This window comes from Cryptotermes secundus, unplaced genomic scaffold (assembly GCF_002891405.2).
Source record: "Cryptotermes secundus unplaced genomic scaffold, Csec_1.0 scaffold522, whole genome shotgun sequence".
In the NCBI taxonomy this organism is placed as follows: Eukaryota; Metazoa; Arthropoda; class Insecta; order Blattodea; family Kalotermitidae; genus Cryptotermes; species Cryptotermes secundus.
The window spans coordinates 789,104-816,818 of NW_019719365.1; the positions used below are offsets into that span (position 1 = coordinate 789,104).

Here is a 27,715-nt window from a genome sequence, read left to right on the forward strand (position 1 = left end):
ATCTCACATTCAAATCAATGAAACAAGTGAACAAAAATAAAATAATGTGCTGCAGTAGAATACAAATGTGTACCTGATAAATCCAAACAGCGATATCAGACAAGACCTGCCGATACTCTGACAAGTCAAAGTTGTGAAGGCATTGTTCATTCTGCTTCTGCGTGTTCTCAGTTTGGAAAATCTTGTCACCACTGTATTGCTTCAAATTATGTAGCAATCGCAGAGTGTTAGTCAGCCACAAAACTGTCGTATCCAGATCTTCATGACGCTTCCTAATGACCTTCTTGATGGTGTTAATGGTAGCTGTTAGCAGCGACCGAACCTTCTCATCATCATTTGCGAAATCTGTGTGCCTGATACACATGAACAAGATGTATGCTGGCAGCCCTGGCAAGAGACTTACAGCCACACGAGGTTTCAAATCTGAAAGACAGCAATTTCAAACTTATCAGGCCCTTTTCTGAAAGAAATTGCACATTAAATTACATTATAACACAAATATTTCCTCTGTCTCATTGAAATTCATGTTCTGTCACATACTTACCAATCAATATATGATTCTACTTATATTGCCTGTATGAGTATAGAGGTTATAGAAAACTGTGACTTTGTTGCTCTTCAAATTAGCATTTAATATAGTAGAATATCTTCGTACTCTGGTCCTGATTGTAAAACAATTCATTCTGCTAACTTCAAGTGTGACAAGATGGGCAGGGCATGGAGCACAAATGGGGGGAGAAGAGGAATGCATATAGGATATTAGTGGGAAAGCCCAAAGGAAAGAGACCACTGAGATGTAGGTGGGTGGATAATATTAAAGTGAAACTTAAAGACTTAGGATTGGGTGGTATGACCTGGATTGATCTGGCTTAGGACAGGGACCAGTGGAGGACTCTTGTGAACATGGTAATGAATCTTTGGGGTCCATGAAATGTTGGGAAATTCTTGAGTAGCTGCACAACTGGCAGAGGGAGTAAGTTAGTTAGCTTCAGGTGTGGCTGATCTACTATCTTGAAACAATGCATGTGAATATATACTAGCTTCACAACTACTGGGAAAGCAACTGTGTCTGGCATATGAAATTACAGTCTTGTAGAACTACAAGGAGCCAATATTCTGGAGGATCCTGCAGCTTCCATGATCAGAGCAGGTCTATCTGATGACAAAGGCAACATGTTCCTTTCAAACATTGTTACTTATTCACCAAACCTAATGGTGTCACATCCAAGAAGACCATAAAATTAAAATTCACTGCCATGAGAACCTCAAATGCAAAGCAGATAATGAATACAGAACTGTAACATTATATAATAAACTTTCCCTAAAATGACAATACTAAGTTCTGTCAGATTTAAGTTCTGCAGAACTAACAGCGAGGAAATAATTTAAGAGTAATATCCCTAAGGAAGATTAATATTTTCATATGTAAAACAGAAAAGTAGCAAGTTTGGGGTCAAAAATCACTGAAATGAATAGCAATGTTTTGTTTCCCCCCATGTAGAGGGCTTCATGTTAGGTACTGGGAGAATGAAAATTGGCTCTTAGATTATTTAATGGCATTGTTTCAGCTGTACACGTCATATAACATGGAACGACATGAAAGAATGCTCATGAATTGGGACAAGTAAACAGTGCAGGAAGTGGTCATCGCCAATTTCAAAGCACTATCCTCAAAGTTATCTGAAGGTGCCAAGGAAAACCATGGGAAACTTCACTTAGGACAGCTTGTAATCTGGACAAGATTCAGACATAGAGTGCCTCAGTCTACGCCAACCTACCGGGTGGTGGTGTGCATCTGATGAAACACACTGCTGCTGGCACAGATACGAGATAGTGCTGATCACAAGTAAATGTGTTCAAGATGGGTCACTCTCTTCAATTGTTAATTTTTCAGTATTGTAACAGATCTGATCAATGCACTGCTAGGCAACAACTCTGTAAAAATGGTCCAACACGTAACAATAGATGAGGCTGTGTTTCCCGTGTCCATGGTGACATCATGGAGCGGTGGGTGGTGGTTATATGACATGTGTTTCCTGTGATACGTGTCCATCCTTGGCTATATAAGTGACAGAATTTGATCAGTTCAGGGGCAGTTATGAGTCACTTGTAAGCTGAAGCAGTGAGTCAAGAAGCTTCAGTTCCGAGGTTCCCGAGTGACTGAAGACAAAATAGCAAGAAGACATCACAGGAAGTTGAAGTGCTAGTTTCTGTGTTGAGATCCGTTGTCAGGAGATGACCAGTGAAGACAGACAATCCTAGCGCATGGCAAAGGTGAACTGGAAATTGTGTAAATCAGTGATAGCGCTGTATTTAAGTGTGATTAGGAGAACTTGTAACTGAAGTGTTAATAAATCCAATCATCCGAACTAGAACCTGGCATTTTCATCTCACGTCATACGTAACCCCCTACATGTGACAGTATAATGGATATACAAATGACATACCATATATGAGGTGTTTGACTATGATCTGTGCATCTTCCTTGCGATATTCAAACATGCCCATGTAGTCACGCTCCTTCTTACGCACTACAGGCAAGTTACTTCTCTGGTCCTGAGGCAATGCAACAGCAGTGGAAGGTAGAGCCTCACCATCATTCACAGCTTCTGTTACTGAAAACAATTGATCAGTGTCTGTGGAGCAGAACTGCAATATATGTATATGTATGTGTGAACACACACCAACATAATCTTTCCTTCGTGAATCTAACTCACACTTATTCTCTGGGTGAAAAAGAAATTCCTGCTTCCCATGTTTGTGAGTGTAATAATTAAATGAGGGAATCACAAATATCTATTTATATAACCGCCAAAGTCAGTCTCTCTATAACACAGTTTCTCTCAAATGGTAAATCTTAGAAAGACATTTGTCTGAGAGAGACAACTGCAAGAAACTGTTAATTTTGCTGCTGCATTCATGACTTGAGGTCAAGCTAATTTCACAGTAATTCCTCCATGGGAGTTCCCCAACAATGGGGAACAAGTATCTATAGTATCTATATTGAACATGTTTTACAGTCATCATGGCAATGTGATGGCAATGAGTATATAAACTGCGTACATTTTATAGCAACAACCTCCTGTATCAAATTTCTATCCAAATCTCTCCCCACTTACAGCCTCAGTGTTTCATGGAGATAAATGTAATGAGATATCTTTACAGCAACTCTTAGTACTGGGTTGCAACATATATAGCTTGTTACACATATTCTCAAGTGTCCTATTTGGTAACATATTAATCTTACCTCCTACATCCTTTAATTTCTTTGCAAGAAGCTTAATCTGTTTCCTGTATTTTCTGCACTGTTCTGACAATACATCACACTTCTCTTGCAGGTCCTGTAGAAAAAGAAAAGTTTACCATCAACATAGTTCTTGCAATAGAAAGGTAAGGCAAAGTTGTCACTGTGCTTAATTAAATAAGCAACATGCCAAGAATACATGTGGGGGAGTTGAGGTACAGCTCCACCATTCTTGACCTTGGAACTACATGTAGGTGAGTGGTCAGATTCATGCCTTGGCCACTTTACCCCAGGAGTACCCACTGGATAGGAGGCTGGGTGAACCCCAGAGCCAGTCTAGAGGCTGTAAAGCAGGGAAAAATCTCTTGTCCCTGCTGAGAATTAAACCTTGGCTGTCCAGCCCATAGCCCATGAATATACTGCGTGTGCTATCTGGATCCCTTGAAATATATGGAGGTAAAGTAAATTAAGTACAATTCAAAACCATTCCACTTCACTTGTAAGCATATTATTTGAAATCATCTTCTCAAAATCCTTACTTAGAATAAATTTGAAGATTTCAAAATGAGTGTCACAAAATTAATGTAAAATACTGCATACTGTAACCACTAACCAACAGATGAATCAGTAAATTTTCATCTAGTGACATTTCATAGCCATCACAACAGTTAATGTTGGAGTGGCAGACATTCTGTAGCTGTCAACATATGCCAATTGTTAAGTTGATCGAAAAGGTCCTAGTGGTTCAGAAATACTTTAAACAGACTTTCATTGTAATCAAACATCCTACTTGTTACTGCAGATTGACACTTCATAGCTAAAAGTAAACGTTTCTCTTCTAAAAAAAAAATTCATTAGGGTCATACAGTCTAAGAATAAAAACTGTCCAAGCAACTTTTTGCTTTCAGATTTCCAGACATCATCAAGTAAAATTATTTTCTGTTTGGTAAGAAGGGCATAAAATCATTATGAAAAGAATAAATTCACTAAGAACTGTCACATCAATGAGCTAAGTGTTCTTTTCTGAACTAGGGCCCAAGTACTGCGCTTGAAACTCACTGCCTAAATAAGGACTCGATTTATATAAATGTGTATATAATTTTGGTATAAATGAAAACACTGGCAGGTTAGAATACCTCCATCACAGCCCTGCAAGTAAGAAAAGGTGATAAAAATGGAACCCTAGTGCCTAGGGGTATAACCGGGCCACCCTGTCACTGGGGGACATAAATACAGAGACCTGGTCTTCAAGAGTGGGGGTTGGATGCAAATCTAACAACTTTGCTCTATAAACGGTTACTGTTGAGAAATCCTCAGAAATGAAAACTAGATGGTCTAAGTGACAACATGTCTGGCAGAATCTTCTAAGGAAAGCCACAGCTCAAAAAAGGCTGTTTTGACAATAAATCAAAACTGACAAAATCTGGCTTCAGTTCTGCCCACTGAGCACTAAAGAAATGTCTGAAATGTCATGACCTGAGGCTTCACAATCATCTAAGAAACAGCTGTAACTCAGGTATGCAGTCATAACTGGTCATAAATGTAAAATAAACGTTCTAGTCAAAGAAATTTACCTTGACCAACAACATACCTTCCAATATTAATGAAAGTATTCACATAACAGAGTTATTCATGCTGCCTGTACTTACAAGGTTCTCTGATGTCAGCCGTGTTATCTCATGCTGCATGAAAGCCTCAGTCTGTGTCTGAGGGCTCATGGTTAAGTTAACAGAAAGCAGCTTCTGCTGCCGGTCATTATCTTCCCTTAACTTCTCTATCTCCTGCATAAATTCAACTCGTTCAGCCTGCCACCGTGTTTTCTCTGCCTGCAGTTCATCTTCCAGCTGCCTGTATACCAACAATGCACTTTAAAAACATGAATACAATAAATCCAGCTCTCATTTTCTGCAACTACAAATTATTTTATATATCAGAACAATAAAAATGTGTCCTTATTTCTAATAACAAAACTCCACGTTAGTTAACATCCTGTCTAAGGACATCAGACACTCCATCATGGCTTGTGACAATACACAGAAACTATTAATCATTTATTCTCCTTCTTCTGTCCTCCACAGAATAGTTTGATGCTTGATCTGACTTCAAAGCCACTTTTGAACAGTCTCTATGTATCTCTATATCCCTTCTGTTTGTCTGTTGTTACTGTCCATTTTGGTCAAGAGGGTTAACCATTTCTTTCTGTAATCATCTATTTTTCCATTTACTGAACACATATTTTGTACCGGGTATATCCCTTAACACAACAAACAAACAAATTCCGTGGCCTGTAGTCTGCAAGTGAACTATACTGTTCGAGGGACCACTGCTTGTCGGCGAAGTTAGTGCCAACTTCTGCAGATAGAAGTGTCGCGTGGTCAGCGCAACAGATTCCCATGGCCGTTAATCTCGGTTTTCTATACTGGAGCAGCTACTTTTCCATTCAAATAGCTTCTTAATTATCCTCACGAGATTGAGTTGACCCCGTTCCAGAACCACTACATTTCAGAAAATCTGGTAGCACCAGGAATTGAAGCCGGGACCTCTGGATCTGTAACCAGGAACTCTGACCACTAGACCACAGAGACACTTCTTACAAATTTCATTTCCACTGCTTAATCTTAGAAGAGGGGTATGTGGTAACATAGTTCGTTGAGGCACTATGCTACAAGTTGGAAGGTCACAGGTTTGATTCCCAATGAGGTCACTGGATATTTCAATTCACCTAATCCTTTCAGCTGACTATGACCCTGGGATAGACTCAAGTCTCTAACAGAAATGAGTAAAAGGAATCTTCCTAGGGGTTAAAGGACAGTCAGTGGGTAAGGCTGGCAACCTCACTGCCATCTATGAGACGATTGTCTAGAGAATGTGGGAGCCTCAATGCCCCACAACACTATGAGTCTCCAAAGCCTGTTACAGGGACAGCTTTACCTAATCATGGAAGAGGCTGTTTTGCTCTGAATATTTTGCTTCAAGTTTGTTATATAAAAATCCTCTCAGTATCGAGACTACATAGCGTCAATGGCAAGATAACTAATAAATATGGAATATATGGTGGAATGAGAATTGGCAGAAGAAACCTATGCACTCAGAGAAAATGTGTCCCAGTGCCAGTCTGTCCACCACAAATCCCATATGATCTCACCTTGGATCAAACCCAGGCCATCATAGTGGGAAGCCAGTGGCTATTCTACCCTGAAAATTGAGGTATCACATTCCTCCAAAACGTTAACAATGACTGGCCAGACTATATGGCATTGCATTTCAGAGGACCGTAATCTTCAAGGCCACTAAAAATATCAGCGTATCAAGAAGATTGTTTACACAACTGTACTTACAGCCAGCTTCAACAGAAGCTGCTTATAACAAAAGGAAATTCAGTATCTTCACCGATACCTTTCAGCCAAGCAACTCACCTATTGATTTTCTTCTGAGCCTCAAAGGCCAGTACCAGTTCCCCATCTTCATTAATAATATCAACATGGCTACTGTAGTTGTTACTAGCTACACTCTTTAATCCTTTTGTCTGGTTTGCCAGCACACTATGCAGCTGAATACACTCCTCTCTACGGCGATCTAGTTCCAACTGACATGTTTCCAGTTGTTCTGAAAAAGAAAATGTTAATGACTGAAGTCCTTCTGCCTCACCCTTCTACCAAACAGTGCCTCAGAAAAACGGTAACAACAAAACATTTTCCCTTTGGAAAGACAACCCTGAGAAAATTATTAAATTGTCTCCTAAGTGCGTGGGGTTAAGTACAAGCAAACCAATTGCAAAAGTACTCTGTCCATAAGAAAGCATTGGGGTCAGGACAAAAAATCTGAACTATTTTCTGTTGTTACTTAGATATAGGGGAAAACCAAAATTATCTTCTGTCATTACCAGGGTACAATGGAAAATCAAAACTGTCTGCTGCCATTGCTACATAAGGGGGAGGGGTAACGACAGCGCACATCTTATGAATTTAGTGACCAGGCATGGGGTTTGGATTGGTAGTTGAATTTACTGATCACTTATAACTTGTAAATAAAAGTAATTATAGTGTTATCACTAATTCACACACTCTACAATTCACTATGGCATGCATTAAGTCTTCACTAGGCATTGCCTAGCAACAGATCCAACAAGAATGTCCTCTTTTGCCCACGTCATTACTGGCTGGCAACTGTCTTGCATATAACTCAGGCTCCAAATCCCTTCATATTCTGAGCTTCCTGGCCATGGCTCACAACTAGTTTCCTATTCCCAGCTCGAACATTAGCTTCCAAGTCAGAGGCAGTCAGAGTTACTTAATAACTGATGATTTACTGCCAGTTTGCCTTGGTGCCAAGCCCCTGGAGGATCACACTCAGAGAATTCTTTTTCAAATGACCCTTGCAGTCATAGTCCTTATGTAACATCCTCTCTAACAAGAATATGGATTTGTCTGTTATGAATATACTTGGCCTTTGTCAAGTGTACGTATTACATATATAGCATGTTATCGAAAATTCTTCCAAAGTCAAAGTCAAAGTCACATTGCAACTGACGGTCAGTCAGTCAGTCAGTAATTCTTGGTGTCAAGATATTTATTGCTGTTTGACAGTCACAGTCTTGTTTTCATGGGGTGCCCTCTCTGACGAGAGGATGGGTCTGTCTTTTGTATATGCTGCTGGCCCTTGCCAGCTCAGTCTTTTTCGGGTCCGAGTCCCTTGGAATTCGTGACCATATTTTACTGTCTCAGATTTGAGACTTCCCTTTTCGTTGCCTCTTATGACTCGCAGGGTCACGGTGCAGGTAATCGACCCCACCTCCACATGAGTGTCTACTGTAGTCACATTGCAACTGTCTGGTATGCTTATATAGCCTCAGCACTAGCCCAGTACAAAACACCACTTCCAACATTCCTTCTACTGTTGTGTGTTATCTGTTTCCACATGTTTTGGTTCTGGGATAACGTGTTTACTGGCCATTCCCTAGCAACAGCCATCCCTTATGTTTCCACTATTCTGGTTTCAGCTGCTATGTCACAATATGAATGGGATGAGAAAGGAATATGAAAGAAAAGTTAGATGGAGATGAAAGCATAAAATGGATAAAGAATCAGAGAAGAAGGGAGGGAGACAAGGGAGGTGTTTTAACTTGATGGAGAGGGAAGTAGGAGCAAGGGAGAGATGAAATGAACAAAAAAAAAATTAAAAGAAATAATTACCCCACATTAAATTTGAAAGTTGATGTACAAGACCAGCACAAAAGCAAAAATAGTTTGTGGAATTTCAGTGCTAATATTTCTGCACAGAGTGCTACCATTTCTATGAACTAACTTTCTTCATACCTTGCCTAACATATGGCAGAAGCTTTGAAAGTGTTTAGAAAAGTACAGAGTAAGTATAATTCATGCAAAGTCTGAACAAGTCCTCTCCATTGCAGCATGCAACCAAGCCAGACTAAACTCATTCACCACAATAATGATGGTACGTGTAATTATACACTGTTCAGCTGATAACAGCTATTAAACTGACACTGCTGCCAACACTTGAGAAACAGCTATTATGAATTTCAAACAACTGCTACTGTTTCATTTGCTTTCATTACTATTACTAGCATCCCCAAAACATATATCTACTACATGCAAACCAATCACATAACCATTAAAACCACTTACTTAGAAGTTCTTGGCCACCGGTTTCCCCATCTGCCGTCACCTTCCTCAGAGCTGCAAGATCTGTCTTCAGCTTGGCATTCTCCATCTCCAGTTCCTGCAACTATGGAGCCAGCACATTGCAACCACATCTACAGTAATCTTCTGTAATGATAGTCTTATTATATTCTGTATCATTTCCTCACATTCATACTCTACATTTCTAATGAAAGCACTTCATTCTAGATAAGTCAGAATCTTATCTAATCAGTGAATCTGAACAGAATAGCCAAAACTGTGAATGAACGACATGGGTTATAACAAGTCTGCATACAAAATACAGGGAGGATTTTTACTTTGTCAACTGGTTCCCTGGTTCTGCACTTCATGCCAGCTATGAGGTGCAAACAAATTTTGCCTATGAATCAGTGTGCCTGACAGTCAATAACGATCATAATGAAGTAGTTACAATTCACAGACAACAGGAGGTGCTGAAAATGCTGACCCCCTACACGCAGATATTTAACATGTAGAGTACAACTGACAAGAATGACGGGTTCTAGTTCGGATGATTGCATTTACAGTTTTACCTTGGTTACAATCTTTCTTTATCACATTTAAATACAGCGCTATCGCTAATTTACAGTTCACCGCTGCACACGCATTAGGATTCCCAGTCTTCACTAGTCGTCTCCTGGCAACGGATCTCAACATAGAAACTATAATAATCTCAATGGATAACACACTCTAAGTATTATATATAAACAAAGTCTTCAACTACTGAACTGCTTGAATGATGTCTAACTGCCAAAATCTTGTTGAACAGTTTCACTGCTTCCTATATAGGCTCAGCATGGACTACCCACAGAAAACACATCAACTGCTCAGCAACAGATATCATGTACTGTTGTGCACACATTGCAGCGATGAGCTTTCCAGCCTGTTACCTAGCAACACTTTCAGCAAATCCATTACGATATCTTTCACAATTAATTGTTTTGTTAAAAACACATGAACAATCCTTCTTGCACTCACAGTACACCAGACACCACCTTTCACTGGATGAAGCAGGGCTTCATGGGTTAGATGTAGGTTCTGTGAACTTTAGTATCCATTACTTTGCTTATTTATGTATCCCTGCAAGTGAAACCATGCCTCACCAGAAAAGAAGTTCAATTGCGGATTGATCTCACCTTCGACGACAGACTGTAGAAACCAACTGCTAAAGTGAACCCTGCTAGCTGGATCGCACGGCTGCAAGGTGTGCATGGTTGTTTTATAGGGTCTAAGCTTCAGCAATTGTGTTGCTATTCTTGCACTAGACTTTGACACTCCAGTCTCTTGAGCCAGATGTTTCAGTAGCAGCAAATGCTCATATTTTCATCACAAATTATAATAAAACAATTAATGTGAATGATGAAAATCTTTTTGCATTCTTAAAATCTGATTAAATTTGCCCTGTATTTCGACTTGATGTACTTCATCTGGGAAAAAGTTTGTTCACACAGGTATGTCGTTCCAAAAATGGAGATACATTTACAAGCAAATTTCTTTAAATTTGAAAATTGTTCAGAGTTCAGAAATTTATAAAATTTGATCAAATTTCCTTCCTTGTATTTGTCTTTAATAAGATAATTTTCCTGAAGTTCAATAATTTCCATTTGAATTTGACTTGGGACATCTGCAGCATCACAGTCAAACAGATTTTGAAACAACCTAATTTCCTGAGCACTGGCATCCAAATCAGCAAATCACTTCCAAAATTGTTCTTTCAAATCTGAAATGACTAAATTTGCAAATGAGGAAGGAAATTCTGCTGGTGCTATCTACATTGCCACGAAATGACACTGCCAATCAAGGCCTAACAACGAAGAAATACCGCGCGGTATATGGTCCAGAATTAGTAAATTTGTGAATAATATTAATATTAACATAATATGGAATATCAATATATTTTAAACACAATCTTAATTAATGAATTTGAAATCTATGAACAAGCATTTTTTTTACTAGTACTCATTGGAAAATTAGTTCAATTGGCGCATTTCTGCACAATTCTTTCGTGGGCCGAATAAAATCACATCACGGGCCATAGTTTGGAGACCCTTGCTTTAAAGTATACTGCACCATGACATACCACATTGCTCACTAACCGTAACTGAATATAAATGGCTAATGGAGCCGATAACTACTGCTTACTATTGACAAATCATAAACAAGCTCCCACGCATGAACTGCACCGCTCGCCATGAAACAAGAGGTCCACAAGTTCATTACTTCCCTTCATTCCAAACATTATCAGTCACCACACATACTAATTAATCAGCAAAATCTGTATGTGCCTCACAGCAAGAAGGGCATCAGTCGCCATGAAGCAGTCAACAAAGCTAAATTCTCTGTACTTTTCTCATTCAAAACCAAATAAGGTTTAGCTATTATAACCAGTGCCACTGTGATAGTACAAGCATAAAGATAGCTTAAAATGTGAACATTTAAAATGGAAGGAAAATACAAGTACAAGTCTTCAGGTAGTGCACTCATGGTATGAATACTGCCGAGATGACTGGTTGTATACCGCACATTTCATGTGTGAGATTTGGGGCTCCCATGATGGTTAATTTAAAGCTTACTGTCATCTGGGATATGACCATGTATGGTGTTAACCATGACAGACAAATGCCACTATAAATAGATTTTACTGATCAGGATGCAAATAAAGTGTTTCAGTTCCCCTTTTCTATTTCTGCAGTTAATAGCACAAGTGAACCTCATATAAACATAAAGGGCTTCTGTTAGTTATGTGATAAGTACAAAACTAATTTACTACAACGAAACATACCTTGAAAGTGTCTTGAGTCTTTGCTGCATCATCACTAGGACTGTCTTCCTTCTCCAAATATTCAATCCTCTTCTGTAATCGGTTCCTCTCCTTTTCAACATCCTTCAACTTCTGTTGTAACTTCAGTACAAGTCCAACATCAATCTAGAAAAACATTAAACATTAATCTCTACCTGCCATGCAAAGTGTTATCCTGTATATGAGGTGTCAGTGCCATTGATCATCCACAGGTTTGTTCTCAGTCCTTCTCTGGTGCTAAGTGCGCAAGCATACACAGTATGTTTCGGAAATCAGTAACTTTATGCTGACTTGTATGTGGATGGCAAAGACTGACCTGTTCTGGTGGTTTCTGCCCCACAGGACTGACTGTCTCAGATTTGCGTCCTTGTTGCTGATTCCAGTCTATATTTTCAAGTTTCTGGTGGCTTCCAGATGATGTAACACTGGCTGTTGATCTGACTGAGCCATAGCCGTAGTCCTGCGGGTAAGCAGAACTCATTAAAGCAGGCACAGACCATACATAATCAGAAATGATTTGGCTGATATAACAGATACAGTCACCAGATTCATAAACCAAAATGAATGTATGATTGACACCAAATGTGTAATGTACAATTCTTGACATCTATAATATTATTTATGTAATTCTTCTGAGAAGAAATCCAAAGGAAAGCCAATAAGACAAATTAATGGACAACTTTGACCACCTCTGTGGTCTAGTGGTCAGAGTTCCTAGCTACATATCCACAGGTCCCGGGCTCGATTCCTGTCGCTATCAAATTTTCTGAGAAGTAGTGGGTCTGGAACAGAGTCCACTCAGACTCGTGAGGATAATTGAGGAGCCATTTCAAGGAAATAGCAGCTCCGGTCTAAAAAACCGAAATTAACGGCCATAGGGATTCATTGCACTGACCACGCAAAACCTTCTATCTGCTAAAGTTGGCACTAACTTCGCAAAAAAGTGGCGGTCACTCGGTTGGTATAGTTGTTCACTTGCAGACTAAAACCAGAGTTTTTTAATGGACAACTTACGAGGGCTATTCAGAAAGGAGCCTCATATGAGTTGTTAACAAAACAACAAAATATATTATATACAAAAAATACATACATATTTAAGCTACTTCTCAACATAGTTACCACCAGAATTGAGGCACTTTTCATATCATGGAATAAGTTTTTGTATGCCTGCGTCAAAGAAGTTTGCCTGTGACCTAAGCTATGTTTGACACCTTCCATCAACTCCTTATTATTGTTGAAGAGCTGTGACTGCAACCAGTTCTTCAGGTATTGTAGATAAACAGTGGCAGTCACCTGCAGCAAGATTGTGGCTGTAAGAAGGGTGGTGAAACAGCTTCCAGTTGCAATGCTCCTGTAGTGCAAAAGTGCAAGCAGCTGTACAGCTGTGGACACACACAGTAATGAAGAAGCACTACACCAGATGTCAGCATTCCACACCTTTTTTTCCTGAATGGCTCTACACAGTTCTTTTGGTGTTTTGCAATTCATTTCTGGTGTCATTGCAGCCCCTGGTTGCATGAATTCAACCATCACCACTTCTTTCTTGTCCCAGAAAACAGTAGCCATCAGATTTCTGGCAGATGCCTGTTTAAACTTTCTGAGCTTCTTTGGTAAACGTGTGTGCATCCGCTGCTTTGATTGCTTTTTGGTTTCAACATTCAGAAATGATGCCCAGGTTTCATCACCTGTTACTTGTACGATTTGACTGAGAAATTCATCGCCATCTTTGTAGTATTGCTCTAAAAAGTCAAATAGGAAGCCATTCTTTGCATTTCGTGCACACCTGTATGCATTTTTGAAATCCATCTTGCACAAAACTTGTGATCACAGCCTAGCCCATCTGTGATAATCTCAGTACAGAACAGCGTGTGACATTTGTGGAAATCCACACAAAAGTTCTGAAATTGTGAAGCATCATCTTTCTCAAATTTTTTGGTCAACATTTTGAACAAGATCATCACTCACTACAGATGGCTGGCTGACCACTTCGCTCTTAGTCATGAACATTTGTTCACCCATCTTTGAACATTCTATACCATTGTCTTACAGTTCCTTCACTCATTATATTTTGGCTGTAAACGATGTATAATTCATGATGAATTTCTGCAGCACTCATGTTTTTAGCACGAAGAAAATCAATAACAGTGCGGACTTCACAGCTGGCATGATGAGCAATCGCAGGACACATAACTCACTTTACAGAGACAAGAACAAACACTATGTGACCAGTTATGTGTTGGTTTACAAGGGAAGAGTCATGCAACAATATCTTGTATGCACAAGCTCTCCCATCTTCCTTCAGTAGTTGCCTAAAATAAATGGAGGTTACTTTCTCAATAACCCTTGTATTTGGGCTTTCATAATGCAATTACAGAGTGTCCACAAAATGTGTTGTTTGAAAGTGCTATACTTTCATGACCATAATAAATGTATTAGTAAAATTTCATGAGTGCACCTCTTGTAACATTGACAGATACTGAAACAACATTCCATCTCATCCTAAACACCTTTCTTCTTATGAGAGCACCATAACTCAGAAATTTTTCACAATTGAAAGAAGAGAAATAATAATTTTTCCAACATGGTCCATACACTCTTTTAACAAGTTCATTTGAACTGCTCTGCATGAGAGGGTATCAGATGGGGAGAAGCAGCCCAGTTTTATTGCTTCTCATATTTAATATTCCTTGACTTTCTTCCTTAGAGGTACATAAAAATTGTAGTTTATAAAACTGTTGATCAATCAGACTCAAATATTAAAACATGGACCTATGAGAGCTACTGAAATCATATGAGAAATGTTTGAATATGTTTGTTGTCTTGATATCTGCTACATTAGAAAAGGAATTGGTGTGAAAATTTACTAGCACAGATTTTATGTGTGTTGTCATTTTTATGTTTTTGTTTCATCCAATTACTTATCATGGTCGCAAAAATATAACCCTATGAAACACCAAATATATTTTGTGACCATTCTGTATTACGAAACAATGAATTAAGTGACCTGTCGTAAACCACAAATTTCCTTAAACCTGTCATGGTTCCTTTCACTCCTTTTTAACCAATTCACATGAGCGAGATTTACAAGGTATGAACTATTCATATAAAACTTACGTCATCTGGTAATTCAGACGTAGCACTGGCAGTACTGGCATTGGACAGACTTCTCTGGTGTTCCTTCTTGGCACCAGATGCATTAGCCCCACCCCTCTGCAAGCGACTCACTTCCATCTCAAGCATCTCATTGTGTTGTTCTAAGGAATTATAATCAGCCAGAAGCTTCTGGTATGCATCACGGTCTTGATCATGTTCTCTTATCAAGAACAGCTTCTCCTCCTCCAGGCGTGCCTTCAGGATCTCTGCAGCAGTAACAAACACGTGCACTTAGCTTACACATGAGGAGGATGAAACTGCACAATGGCCAGTTGCTAAGATCTACAACCAGCAATTTCAGACAATTTTGTAGTCAGTCTTTTTAGAACTGTGTTCAATAAAATTTCTATTACAAAACTGCCTACCTGAAGTGAGCGAAATACATTTTTAGAACTATCCACACCAAATATCAACCGGATCAAATCATTTTAAGGGCAATACATATTTAACCCGTATTCCAAACAAACTTGTTTTGCAAATTCATTTACCTTTTTCCATATGGAATTGTTAACCTATAAACACAATGGTCCTTTTAAGGTGCAGGAGGAAAAGTGAAATGGTGACAAAAAAAGGCCTTCATTTTAGGGGAAACATACATAAAACATGAATTCCATATGAATATGTGTCGTAACTCCATATTCTTTTTTACAGCATTGTTAAGGTATCACTATAACAACCATTTTAATTGGAAGGGGGAGAAGTAGAACTGTGGGAAAAAATTATCTTTTATTCCTGAAATCAATACTGTGTCCAAGGAAATAGCCATTTTCTCTTACTATTCCATTTCCAACCCGATGAAAAAGAGCTTGCTTTCTGTCCTCACTGGCCTGGATCAGGTTTCTTTTCCTTGGGTCTCAGTGACCACCCCTTCCTTCCACCTCCCTATATAATGAAGCCAGTTCCTCAACATACGTACTTCAACCATAAATTGGAGGCATCATGTTCCTCTAGAATGCCAGTATCAACCTACAAGACCATACAACGTCACAACCAAGAAAGAAACTACTAAGTTACCATTTGTCACAGTGTTTCTTCATGTAGCTCCAGTTCTTGGGGTTTAAAGCTTGGTACAATTTAATTTCTCCGTAGTTGAACCCTTCACTGTTCTTCAGAATGTTGCTATAGTTTATAACAAATGGTGGCCTTTACTTTGAACACCTTAGCTTGAAATGAGATATCATCAAATAATTTCATAACACTGACCTCTAGCACAAGAACATCTATAGAAACTATGTTGGGTGAGGGGCCATGAAGAAGTAACAAAGAAAGAACAAACGAGTTAAAGGGAGAAACAAAAGAGAGAGAGAACAACAGCTCAAATTTTTATCAGACATACAACCTCCCATTGCTAGGTGAAAGTTCCACTGAAAGGCAATGAAGTGAACCACAGTTTTCACTCTACAATATGTTCTACAATGCTATGTAATTCTGAAAAGTGTGACTTACCTTCGGCTCCAATTTGGTTGGACTTAATTCTCTCATTCAATTCATCCAGTTCAGCTTTAAGCTTAATGTTTTCGCCATTCATTCTTTCCAGTTCCTCTTTTCGTGCCTTCTCTAAATGCTCCTTCTCATTAACCAGATCAATCTTCTCATCCCGTTCGTGCTCCAGCGATTTCAGGACAGCCTCCAGTTCTTGTTCCTTATTATTCAGTATAAGAGTGATGCGTTTTGTCTCTGCCTCTAGACCCTTAAGAGAGTCAACTTTAATCCGCAGCTCTGCAAGCTCATGCTGCGTAGATTTCATCATATTATTTTCCTTCACCTGCATCAACAGATTACAATACTGTAATTGATAGGCTGTATATTATCTTCAGTGCTGTACAACTGAAACTACTGACACCATTTCACTAATTCAAAAATACAGTATTCCAGTTCTCCAAATACCATAATTGCAGAATTCTAAGTTTAAATAATTCTCAGAAAGTGGACCAATATCAAAACAACCGAGGTCATTTATGTCAGATCTACATAATAAAGTCCAGTTTTCAAATCATCCCTTTCAGATTTCATTTAAGTTTGACAAATTTTGAGACCATATAGAGTGAGTGAAAATGCAAATTTTGGGCAGAAATGATAATAATGCTATAACTCCAGCCCTACTGGCCTTGGTTGATAGCATATGAAATGCAGTAAAATTTCATACTTTCTCTCACTTCTAGAGGGATTAGAAGCTAACTAAATTTTATTGAAATCCAAATGGGTCACACTGTGCAGGGGGGGGGGGTGGGGGGGTGTATGGGGGTAGGGTGTGCATGTGTGGCTGTGTGAAAGAGATAGATAGAGAGAGAGAGTGAGAATGGGTGTGCCTAGGAGGACTGAGGTTGGAAATAAAAAGGGAGAGGATTAAGGGTATCAACCTGAAGACATACATGTTTCTTCTTTAACAGTGTTGCAGATAATAATAAGTAAAACAAATGGAATATCTGCAAATGTCCGGGCATTGTGACACTGCTACCAGAAAACAGTAAGTTCAAATACATGACTCACAAGTTCCTCTATCTTCTGTTGCAATGAAATAATCTTGTTCTCCAAGCCTTTGTTCAGTTTCTTGACATGTTCAACCGACCTAGCCTCCTGCTTCAGTTTCTTGTACAAACGTCTTGCCAGCCATCTTCTCACTACTGATTGTACAAGTATGATGCGATATATCGTTTGTAAGTACTTTCTTCGTGTCAGCCAGCAACGCACATGCTTCTGAATGATAATTGCCTGCAAGCAAACAAAGAAAATATCAATATTTTCTAGCAGATACATTTAATATTTGTAGCATGCTCAGTAATATTTACCCACTGTAAGCACTGTGTTCCTTAACCGTTCCCCTCACAGTACTAACTTTATGAAGCAATGTCCTTTTTGAAGAGCTGAGGCTTGCTCAGCTACTTAATTCCCCACCATCTACAGAACCTGAAGACTCACTACTGTGTCCACACTAGGCCCTACACTAGACCAATTAAAAACATGTCCACAAGCTTCTAACCTATTTATTTAAGATCCAGTTTAATATTATCCTCCTACTTATACCAAGGTCTTCCAAATAGCCGCTTTATTTCATATATTCTAACCAGAACGTTATATGCATTTCTCATCTCCCCCCTTCATACCACATTCCCCCATTTTTTATTTTAACACACCAGTAACATTTAATGAAGCATACTAATTATGAAGCTCATGCAATTTTTCATGCCTTACTATTATTTCCTTCTCTTAGGTTCATATATTTTCATCTGCTCTTTTTTCTGTTTGTTCTTCCATTAGAAGCATGGAACAAAGTTTCAACAAATGAAATTATAGTTTTCTGTGAGTATATTTTAATCTTCACATTTTTTGTTAGCACATAAGTAGACAAAGGATTCTGTGAATGGTAGCATGCATTTTCTGAATTTAAACTGCTCTTAACTACTTTCTAAACATATATCTGACAATACAGAAAAATTATTAATGTGCTTCAAATTGTACATCCAGACTTTGTAACTCAATAATGCACTTTACCTCCATACAGCTAGCACACTGAAGTTATTTTATTTCTTAGAGAAACCTAATTCCATGCAGCAGAATTCTTGAGAAACTAAGAGTTGATCAGCTGGTCAAGAAATTCTGCATCTTTTATGTACCTTACAGTTTCATTAATGAATTTACAAGAAACCAATAACTATTCTGAGTATTATGGAAACCTACTGAGTGAAATTCTTACTTCAGGTTTCTATACTGGACAAAATATTTGAACACCAAACTGAGAAAAACATTAAATGGTAACAAATTGAGGTAGATAAAGAGGCTAGGACTATAGAAACTGCTTCCTCAGCCTGGTGGCCATCTTCTGATGTCAAGCTTACTGTTATTCCATTCCAAAATTTTTCATTGATGTCATCTTTCATATACAAAATGAAATGAGAGAAATAAAAGAGATTACTTATTTTCTTAACATCCCAATAAATAATATGGATATGTGAATTATGTGTTAATATACAAAATTACAAAACCAACTGTTGTCTTACCACAAAAGACTTTCAATTACACACTCCTGAATAAGATCAAGAGTACAATAAAGTAAAAAAACATCATTGATTTATACAGAAAATTTCAGATGTCTGAAACAATGCTGCCAATGTTCAGTTACTTACCAAATGTTAAGATATTTCAATACCAAATATCTCTCAGACCCTTAAACTGACTGTATTTCTCACATTACTACTGTAATTTCAATGAGACATACCTTATGGTTATATCGCAACTGTTGGTAACGTCTTCTTGCCAGTAATCCACGTGCTCGAGCTTGCAGACCCAATACACACAGCTTAATTCTCCCAAACTGAGTCCTCTTAAGCCAGCCTCGTATATGTCGTTGTATAGTTGTTGCAGCCTTGTTACGACGGATGTGATAGACTTGTCTGAAGATACACAAGAAAAAAAAGATCATCTACATCTAATTCCAATATAATACAACAGCAAATTTACAGTATTATTTAGAAAACAGATATCACATTTGTGGAAAATTTATGTTTATCTGGTTCCACAGTATTAACTTTAAGCAACAAAGAAAATTCTGGAGACGTAAGATTTCTTTTTACCTCACTCTTTGCTTCTTTTGCACCAATACAGGAAGCAAGGTCAGTATATAACATATGAACATAAATTAAAACTGACATAAATTTAATATGAAGATCGCTTCCTTCTGTAATGTCGCACTGTGTTGTCTGACAGATGCTTAACAACATTTTGGAGGACGGTGTTGTCTCCATCTTCAGGCAGAGAAGTCCCTGAACATGGACACAGCATGTTCCTCTAAAACATCTGTAAACATTGACCAGGTAACACAGCGTCACATACCGTAAGACATTACTCATAGTCACTGCTGTGAGACGCTGATATATTTAACAAGAGCTACCATACTAATTTCAACAAGGAATACCTACTAAACTTTGTGAAAACTGATCCCATGGTTTAAAAGTTGAAGGGCCATATGCACAACACGCTGACCTCATATGGCTACTTTTATACTTAAGGATGGGAAGTAAACTAATAATACTTTCAGCCTAACAGGAAACTTTTTTATACACACTGAGTGAAGAAAGGCATTTAGTTCACACTTTATACACAAGCTTACTTGCACTATAAAGTTTAGATACATTAAAATTTAGGCTAGAATACAACAACTTTGTGGTCAGGTCAGATTCTTGATAAAGAAAAGAAAAAATATAAGGCCTTTATCAGACATACCTCCTAGCAATGAAACCCCTTGCATAACGCTGAATGCATCGAGTGGCTTTTATTTTACGCAGGTACTTCTTGTGACATATGAATGCTCGAATTTGCTTCTGAATGATAATGCAACACTGACGAAGTTTGTCAGCACGGAGTTTCTCCAGATACGCAACTTGACCAGCCCGGAAAAATATTTTTGTTTTTCCAAATTGGTACTTGTCATCATCCTGCAAAAAAATCTGTTTTAAGTACAATAACACAAATCAGGAATGAGGAATTATGATTCATCATTTTATCAAACAAAAAAAAAACAAAGATTAAAAATTTAGTTCTAAAGCCCTGTGACTTCAGGTATCCTGCCTTGTATTGGCAAAAATGGAATTAAATACATTTCATCATACCCATTCAAGAAACTAATGCATTGGTCAAATGTTACAGCAAGGAACATGTTATATGTTCTAGCTGGAACTCATGAATTTGCATATATTTTCAGTCTGACAGGCAGAAGAATACAGCTCTAAATATCAGGCTTAGGCAGAGAGCACAAGAAATTCTGTACTTCAGTCATTCCTTATCCCCCCCAAGGCAGTTGGTTACCACTACAATGTATATCATAGAATTTTAACTACAACAGACAAGCATGTATAACTTTACACAATCAAGTGGTTATTACCTGAAGCCACTGCACACCATGTACTGATCAGATTGACTCAGGGTTAATGCATTAAAGTAAAAAAAAGCCAAAGATATTCATATGTTAATAGTTTTGTACAACAAGTACAAGGTCCAGCAGGGAAACCTAATGGTTTCTAAATTAGTATAATGGAGTCAATTTTTATTGCTTTTAGTTATTTTGTCACAATACATATGAATGAATGAATGAATGAATGAATGAATGAATATAGAAGGGGTGGGCCTTCTTTGCCCTTGCACCATGACCACAGTGATCTATTGTGCCTCCCCTTCTGATTATCCTCTCAACAATCCTGCGCTTCGAATGAAGTGTAGGATTTTGTACATGGGGACGTCGAAATAGTCACTTGGTTCCGTAAAATACTGACCCAAGTGGCGCAATCTTAAATAAGCTAAGGCCTCACATTCGCACAGGATATGTGCGTAGCTGGTTCCTGTTTAACTTCAACAGTTCCTTCACTCTTTTAGTAGTGTCCTCGTATGAGTCCCTTTGCTTGCCTGAGTCCAGTCAAGGACCCCCAGTATTTCTTGTGATTCATATTTGTCCAGTCCCTGATTGCCTGTCTGGCAACTCCTATAGAGATGCCACAGGCTGGTTCAGGTCATATGAATGGATGTTTAGTTCCAATCTTGGCCAACTGGTCTGCTATTTTGTATCATAATACATAACAATGTATGCCCTTTTATGTGTATAAATGCCAACTCATTTTGTCTTGAAAATTATGTCCTCGAGATCCTTATCATCTCTTCATATGCATTCTTGCATCCTCATCTTGAGGGTGTTCACTGAGCGCCCTACCATGTTAGGGGGTATTGCCATTATTTCATTGAATTCATGTTCAGTTGCAACTTTCAGTTCATAAACTGTGTGTGGTATATTGATGAATACCTTTGCTTTGAGGTGACACCAAAAGAAATAATTGCATACACTCAAGTCTGGTGATTGAGCAGGTTATGGAAGATCACCGTGCTGAGAAATGACACGCCAAGGAAACATTTCTTGCACAACTGCCATGGAAACTCTCGCAATATGAGCAGTGGCCCCTTCTTGTTGAAACCACATGGTTTGTTGATTAATTCAACATCTGTTAATTTCTGGCGTGAGGAAATTATGCAGTACATGAACATAGCAACGGCGGTTTACAATCACAGCAAGCTTGTCCTCAAAGAATTAGAATTACACAGGCCAACAGCTGTTTTGGTGCCAGGGTATTTGGAGCTGATTTCATATGAATTTGATGCCCTGAATTCAAATATGGCATTAGTTTTTGCCTAGGAGCTCAAATTTTTAAGATATAACATTTTGGTGAAATATACGTTACACTATTTTAAGTTAAATCAGTGGATCAAATAAAAAAACTCAACATGGAATTTTTATTACTATATTATAATTATATTTTTATTTTATTATATTAAATACAAAGATAGAGGAAAAAATCATCGACTATATATAACAGTCAAACCAACTATAGTCACGGAACACTACGGAAGCTTCTTTTTCGTGACTTTCTTGAATGTATTTTAGAACAGTCCCTTTTTAAACTCCAGCAGTAATCTGCCATCATGTGTGTATCCCATCTTCCTTGGTAGCGGTCCTCCATAGTTTTAATATCCTGGTGAAATCTTTCACCTTGTTCCTCACTGGTGTCTCCTAAATTTTCAGGAAAACTATCTAAGTGACTGTGTAAATAGTGCACCTTAATGCTCATGTTACAGCCAAGGGATTTGAAACTGTTAAGCATCTCGTTTACCAGTTCAACATAGTTTTCAGCTTTGTGTTTGCCCAGAAAATTTTCGACAACTGCAACAAATGAAGTCCAGGCTTTTCGCTCAGCCTCGTTCATCGAATTTGCGAAGGCAGGATCCTTAATGAGTTGTCTTATTTGTGGGCCGTCAAATATTCCTGCTTCAATTTTTTCCGTACTCAACTGAGGCATTTTCATTTCTATATATGCAAAGCATGATCCGTTCTTATCAAGGGCCTTTACAAACTGCTTCATAAGGCCCAACTTGATATGCAGTGGAGGAAAGATGATTTTCTCTCGTCTAACTAAGGGATCGTTAATGATATTCTTCTCCCCAACGTACATGTTTTCTCTCTTGGGCCATTCTTTTCTAACCCAGTGGTGTGTTTTGTCTCTGCTATCCCAGAGGCACAAAAAGCAGGGATATTTGGTGTAACCACTTTGCTGTCCAAGGAGAAAATTTACCATTTTTAAGTCCACACAAATCACCCATTGATGTTCATGATACTTTATCTTCTCTAAGACCAAAGCTATGGTGTTATATTCTTCTTTCATTTTCGTGGAGTGAGCAATTGGTATTGAACCATATTTGTTTCCATTGTGTAGAAGGACACATTTCAAACTTCGCTTTGAGCTGTCAATAAATAGGCGCCAATCATCGGGAAAATATTCAGGAAGAGCCATTTTTTCCAAGAGTCCTCTAATTTCGTGACAATATACAAGATTGTAATCTTGAGAGAAGAAGGGTAGCAGATCCGTTTCTCTTGTGCGGTAAAAGGAAATTTTGGTTTCTTGTTCCAGTAAATTTTTGTCGTTCAACCTAGAAGCCAGTAATTCAGAAGCTTCTTTTGACAGGTTGAGATCTCTGATGAGGTCATTTAACTCATCCTGGTTAAAACGTTGAGGGATTGACGACATCCCTTCATAATCACTGTCACCTTCATTACAATCAGAAGGGTGATTAGAGGGAAAATACTCATCCTCACAGAGCTCTGGTAGCTGGTGAAACGTTGGGATCGGTACTTCCTCTGAGTGAGGAACTGGGCGTCTTGCAGAGGCTAAATCAGGATAAGTCCACTTGCTACGGTTGTTTCGATTGATTCCAGTAATATTTACTAGGCAGAAATAACAGTCATCGAAGTGGTTCTTGGGTTCTCTCCAAACCATCGGTACGCCGAATTTCAGACTTTTTCTTTTCCCGGTAGTCCACTGTCGTAAATGTTCTGTACAAGTTTTACAGACCTGATGCGGTGCCCAGGTTTTATCCTGATCACCAAGCCTAACACCAAAGTATACAAAATAAGCTTTCTTTACAAAGTCACTAACAGTTTTTCTGTTTTCTTTTAACGTGTATTCTCCACATATGTAACAAAACACATCAGGTTGATTTATACAACTTCTTCTTCTTGAACTCATTTTATTTCAATTCAGGAACACAAACACAACAATCTTCAACACAGTACGTTTTAGGTTAAATTTATAACAACTCTTTTACTTTTATAAACAAATATCACCCGAGGCCAACTTCGATGTACCCTGCACGGCGAGAACATATAAACTAACCTCAACTCTAGTGGAAGCGTTCAAGTTCACTTCACACCGGACAGACAATGCCATCTAGTGGATTTTGGGGGAACTCAGTGGACAGCAGACTGACAATAGGGCAAATATACAGGAACCAATCCTTGCATATGAGATTTAGAACTGCACAAAATACAATTAGAACTGCACATTTTGTGTAGAACTGCACGTTACAAAAACGCTGATCTAAAAAAGTAGAGCTGGTAGAGAAAACTGATTTTATATTTAGATTCAGCGCCTTAAATATAACTAAAATTAGTTCTAAAATCCTAGACACCAAAAAAAAATTTTTTTTTGTAGGCCTGTGTTATGGGCCTATCACACCAAAGCTTCCTACACAGCACCAGACTGTCACACACTCAGAGTGAAGAGTGTGTTCATGAAGCTGCCATGGATTTGCATCTGACCAATAACAGAAGTTCTGTTTGTTAACACACCCAGATAAGTGGAAGTGTGCCTTGTTATTCATGCCAATGGCTGCATTATCAGACACAATTTCAAGCATGTTTCATGCAAAAGGAATGCAGTTTGCCCAATCATGTTCATTCAACTCTTACACAACCATCAACGTGTATGGATGAAAATGCAAATCGAGGTGCAACATTCGTCTCGCACTCCAGACTGAAATGCCTAATGCAATGCCATGCTTTGCTGCAAAATGACAGGGACTAGTCACTACCTGACTAAGAGTCTCAACATTCTCAGGTGTTCGGACATTTCGTGCACCTCTAGACGGTTTCTTTAGGGCTGAGTCAGTCAATTTGAAGTTTAACCTTTAACGACCGAAAGTCCGGTATACCGGACGGTACCTGTGACCTCGAAGATGCCGAAAGTCCAGTATACTGGACACAAGACACATGCTCACTTTAGAAGTGCTGCCGGTTAGACGTTGAGTTTGAAACCAAAACAAACACACGCAAGTTCAAGTCAGAGGTCCAATTGTTGGCTCTGAACAATAAAACCCTTCATCATGGCACTGGGTTCGATTTCGTTTACATGTAGGTAAGACTGTTTGTGACTTGGTCAGCCAAACAGAGTGGAAGCTTCTTCACAGAACAGCTGACCCAACATTCCTCTGTGCGGGCAGATCACTGCTTCTGTAGCTCTCAAGGAAGTGTGACGTGTTTAGTGAGTGTCTGAATTATCAGCTTGTGAGTCAGTGGCGGACTGTTTCTCTGGGGAAGCCAAGATTTTTCATTGAGTCATCTGGAACTGAACATTGACAACACTGTCCGGCCAGCCAGATAGAAACAATAACTTCCTGTTTGTTCGCTAAGCGAGAGACTGAACCAGATTGTCTACCAGCGTATGAGAAGTGAGGTCTGTGAGACCTTCACATCGCGGTGAAGCAAACTCTGCCTCTCCGCGCTCCCGCACGCAGTATCTATAGTAGCGTAAACTTACACGACGCAACGAGTTCAAACTCGTGTACAGTCTGACCAAACATTTTGGTGTATAGTGTCAATGTATTTTGGATATAACGACGTCTCAAATTTGGAGGAAAAATTATGGGTAAGTCTTTTGGAATTTCATTACAAATATAAAAGAGAGTATATTTTGAATTTCATGACATAACGATCACAGTTAATTTTTATTTGTAAAAATTGCCTTGGGTATATTGTAGGAAATTTCATTCTCTTTCAGGCGGTTTTTAGTTCGTAATTCTAAGCTGCATAGAACGGAAAATATGTAGTTTTTTCTGAAAGTCTATAATATTAAAAGGGCAACGTCAAATTAACTCCGGCAGCAGCGCAGTCGTGGGGGGTTTAAATGCCGACTCTTAAAGGTTAAAATCCAAAACAAAATCATGTTCTTACTGGGAACTTTACTGTGACGACCCACATTAAAGTGCACATGGAAACATCACTGAGTCAGGGTAACAGTCACCAGTTTTAAAAAAACATCTTGACAAAAGCACAGTGTTCCACGGTCCACTGTTCCATGTCTACTGATATGGCGTACTTTGAGCTGCTGAAAGTTCATGAGCTCTCTCTTCCCATACTACAATTGGCCAAGCTAGTACCAACTTAAAAACGTCAGGTTTCCCTGCTGGACCCTGTATATCAATAAATGGCATCAGGTGTGACACACCAGTTTTTAAAAGGAAAGAACAAGATTTTATAGGAAATATTTCTTGTTCCATCTGAAAGTAATTTCAGTAAAGTATTTAGGTTTCTTCTATGCAACTTAATTTACCATCAAGCAGCCCCGATGCTTCTGTCAGGAAGTTCTATGGCAGGCCTTGGCAGTCAAAGGCTTAACCAATTGAAGCTTCATTCATACATGAGTTAGTCTGAATACAACAAGGGTCAGTACATGCAAAGAGCGAGGTATGCAGCAACATATCTCATGAGTGGAACTGTCCAGGGCCAGTAAGAGTGTTCAGAGTGACAACATTGTCTCCACATCACATTTAGCAAATCTTTATGACAATATACAGGGGCTGTCTACACAACGATTTTCTTAATAAAAATAAAACTAGACAAAATTAAATTAATACTGACTTACTTACTTACTTATGGAGCTGAGCCCTTCTTGAGAAGCCACCAAATCAGCAGCTACTCAAGAACTTCCCAGCATTTTATGGAACCCGAAGGTTCATTACTGTATTCACAAGACCCCTCCACTGGTCTCTATTCTGAGCCAGATCAATCCAATCCATACCATCCCATCCTATCTCTCTAAGATCCACTTTAATAATGTCCACCCACCTACGCCTTGGTCTTCCCAGTGGTCTCTTTCCTTCTGGCTTTCCCAAGAATATCCTATATACATTCCTCTCCTCCCCCATTCATGCTACATGCCCTGCCCACTTCATCCTCCTTTACTTGATCATTCTAATAATACTTGGAGAAGAGTGCAAGTTATGAAGCTACTCATTATGCAGTTTTCTCCACTCTCCTGTCACTTGATCTCTCTTCGGTCCAAATGTTCTCCTCAACACCATGGTCTCAAACACCCTCAGTCTATGTTATACTATTAATACTGACACAATTATTAATTTTATTTTGTCTAATTTTATTTGTACAGTTGTGAAAATTGTTGTACAGGCAACCACCAACTATCACAAGATTTAGCAAAATCCTAGTTTAATAGAACCCTAAGGATGAAAAAGACCCACTATATGACCCTATCTAAGATGAGCTCAATTCACACCAAATTTCACAACACCCACTTCAATATGCTACGTGTTCTGTACTGACCTTGATGATGTTACCCAAAATCTTTTCACAGGTGGCTCTCATGTTATTCCGCTGTATGTCCTTATATTTACATAAAACACGATACCGATGGAAGAAATCTGCATATGTCCATCTGAAATTCACAGTGAAACTATGTGTCAGCACAGGGCATTTATGTCTGTATCTTGCCCAGCTCTTGTTACTACTAGATGACATAACAAGAGTTGCTTCCTAACAGATAAATGGGTTTTAACTGAACGTTCAAGACATGGATACGTGTACATGATAAAATTCAATCTTGAATCCAGGCACATCCCTAAATGAAATGGCATATTCCAGTCTTTACCCACATTATACAAATGCATCATTCAATAAAGTTTTATCCGATGACAAGCTTTTATTCACATATTTTTTAAACATTTTTAAAAATACTT

At 38.6% G+C, this 27,715-nt stretch overlaps 1 protein-coding gene across 1 annotated transcript in view; it reads right to left on the reverse strand.

Moving 5' to 3' along the window:
• LOC111864726 (unconventional myosin-Va) overlaps nt 1-27,715 on the reverse strand; it is a 113,778-nt gene that overhangs the window by 9,602 nt on the left and 76,461 nt on the right. Inside the window, exons 14-27 of the mRNA XM_023852212.2 lie at nt 27,303-27,414; nt 20,096-20,307; nt 19,092-19,266; nt 17,366-17,587; nt 16,322-16,640; nt 14,837-15,081; nt 12,039-12,182; nt 11,705-11,848; nt 8,890-8,989; nt 6,661-6,850; nt 4,894-5,092; nt 3,248-3,341; nt 2,448-2,615; nt 74-423 (exon numbers count right to left, since the gene is read on the reverse strand). Coding sequence (XP_023707980.1) covers nt 74-423; nt 2,448-2,615; nt 3,248-3,341; nt 4,894-5,092; nt 6,661-6,850; nt 8,890-8,989; nt 11,705-11,848; nt 12,039-12,182; nt 14,837-15,081; nt 16,322-16,640; nt 17,366-17,587; nt 19,092-19,266; nt 20,096-20,307; nt 27,303-27,414 — 2,674 coding nt within the window. The remainder of the gene's footprint in view (nt 1-73; nt 424-2,447; nt 2,616-3,247; nt 3,342-4,893; nt 5,093-6,660; nt 6,851-8,889; nt 8,990-11,704; nt 11,849-12,038; nt 12,183-14,836; nt 15,082-16,321; nt 16,641-17,365; nt 17,588-19,091; nt 19,267-20,095; nt 20,308-27,302; nt 27,415-27,715) is intronic.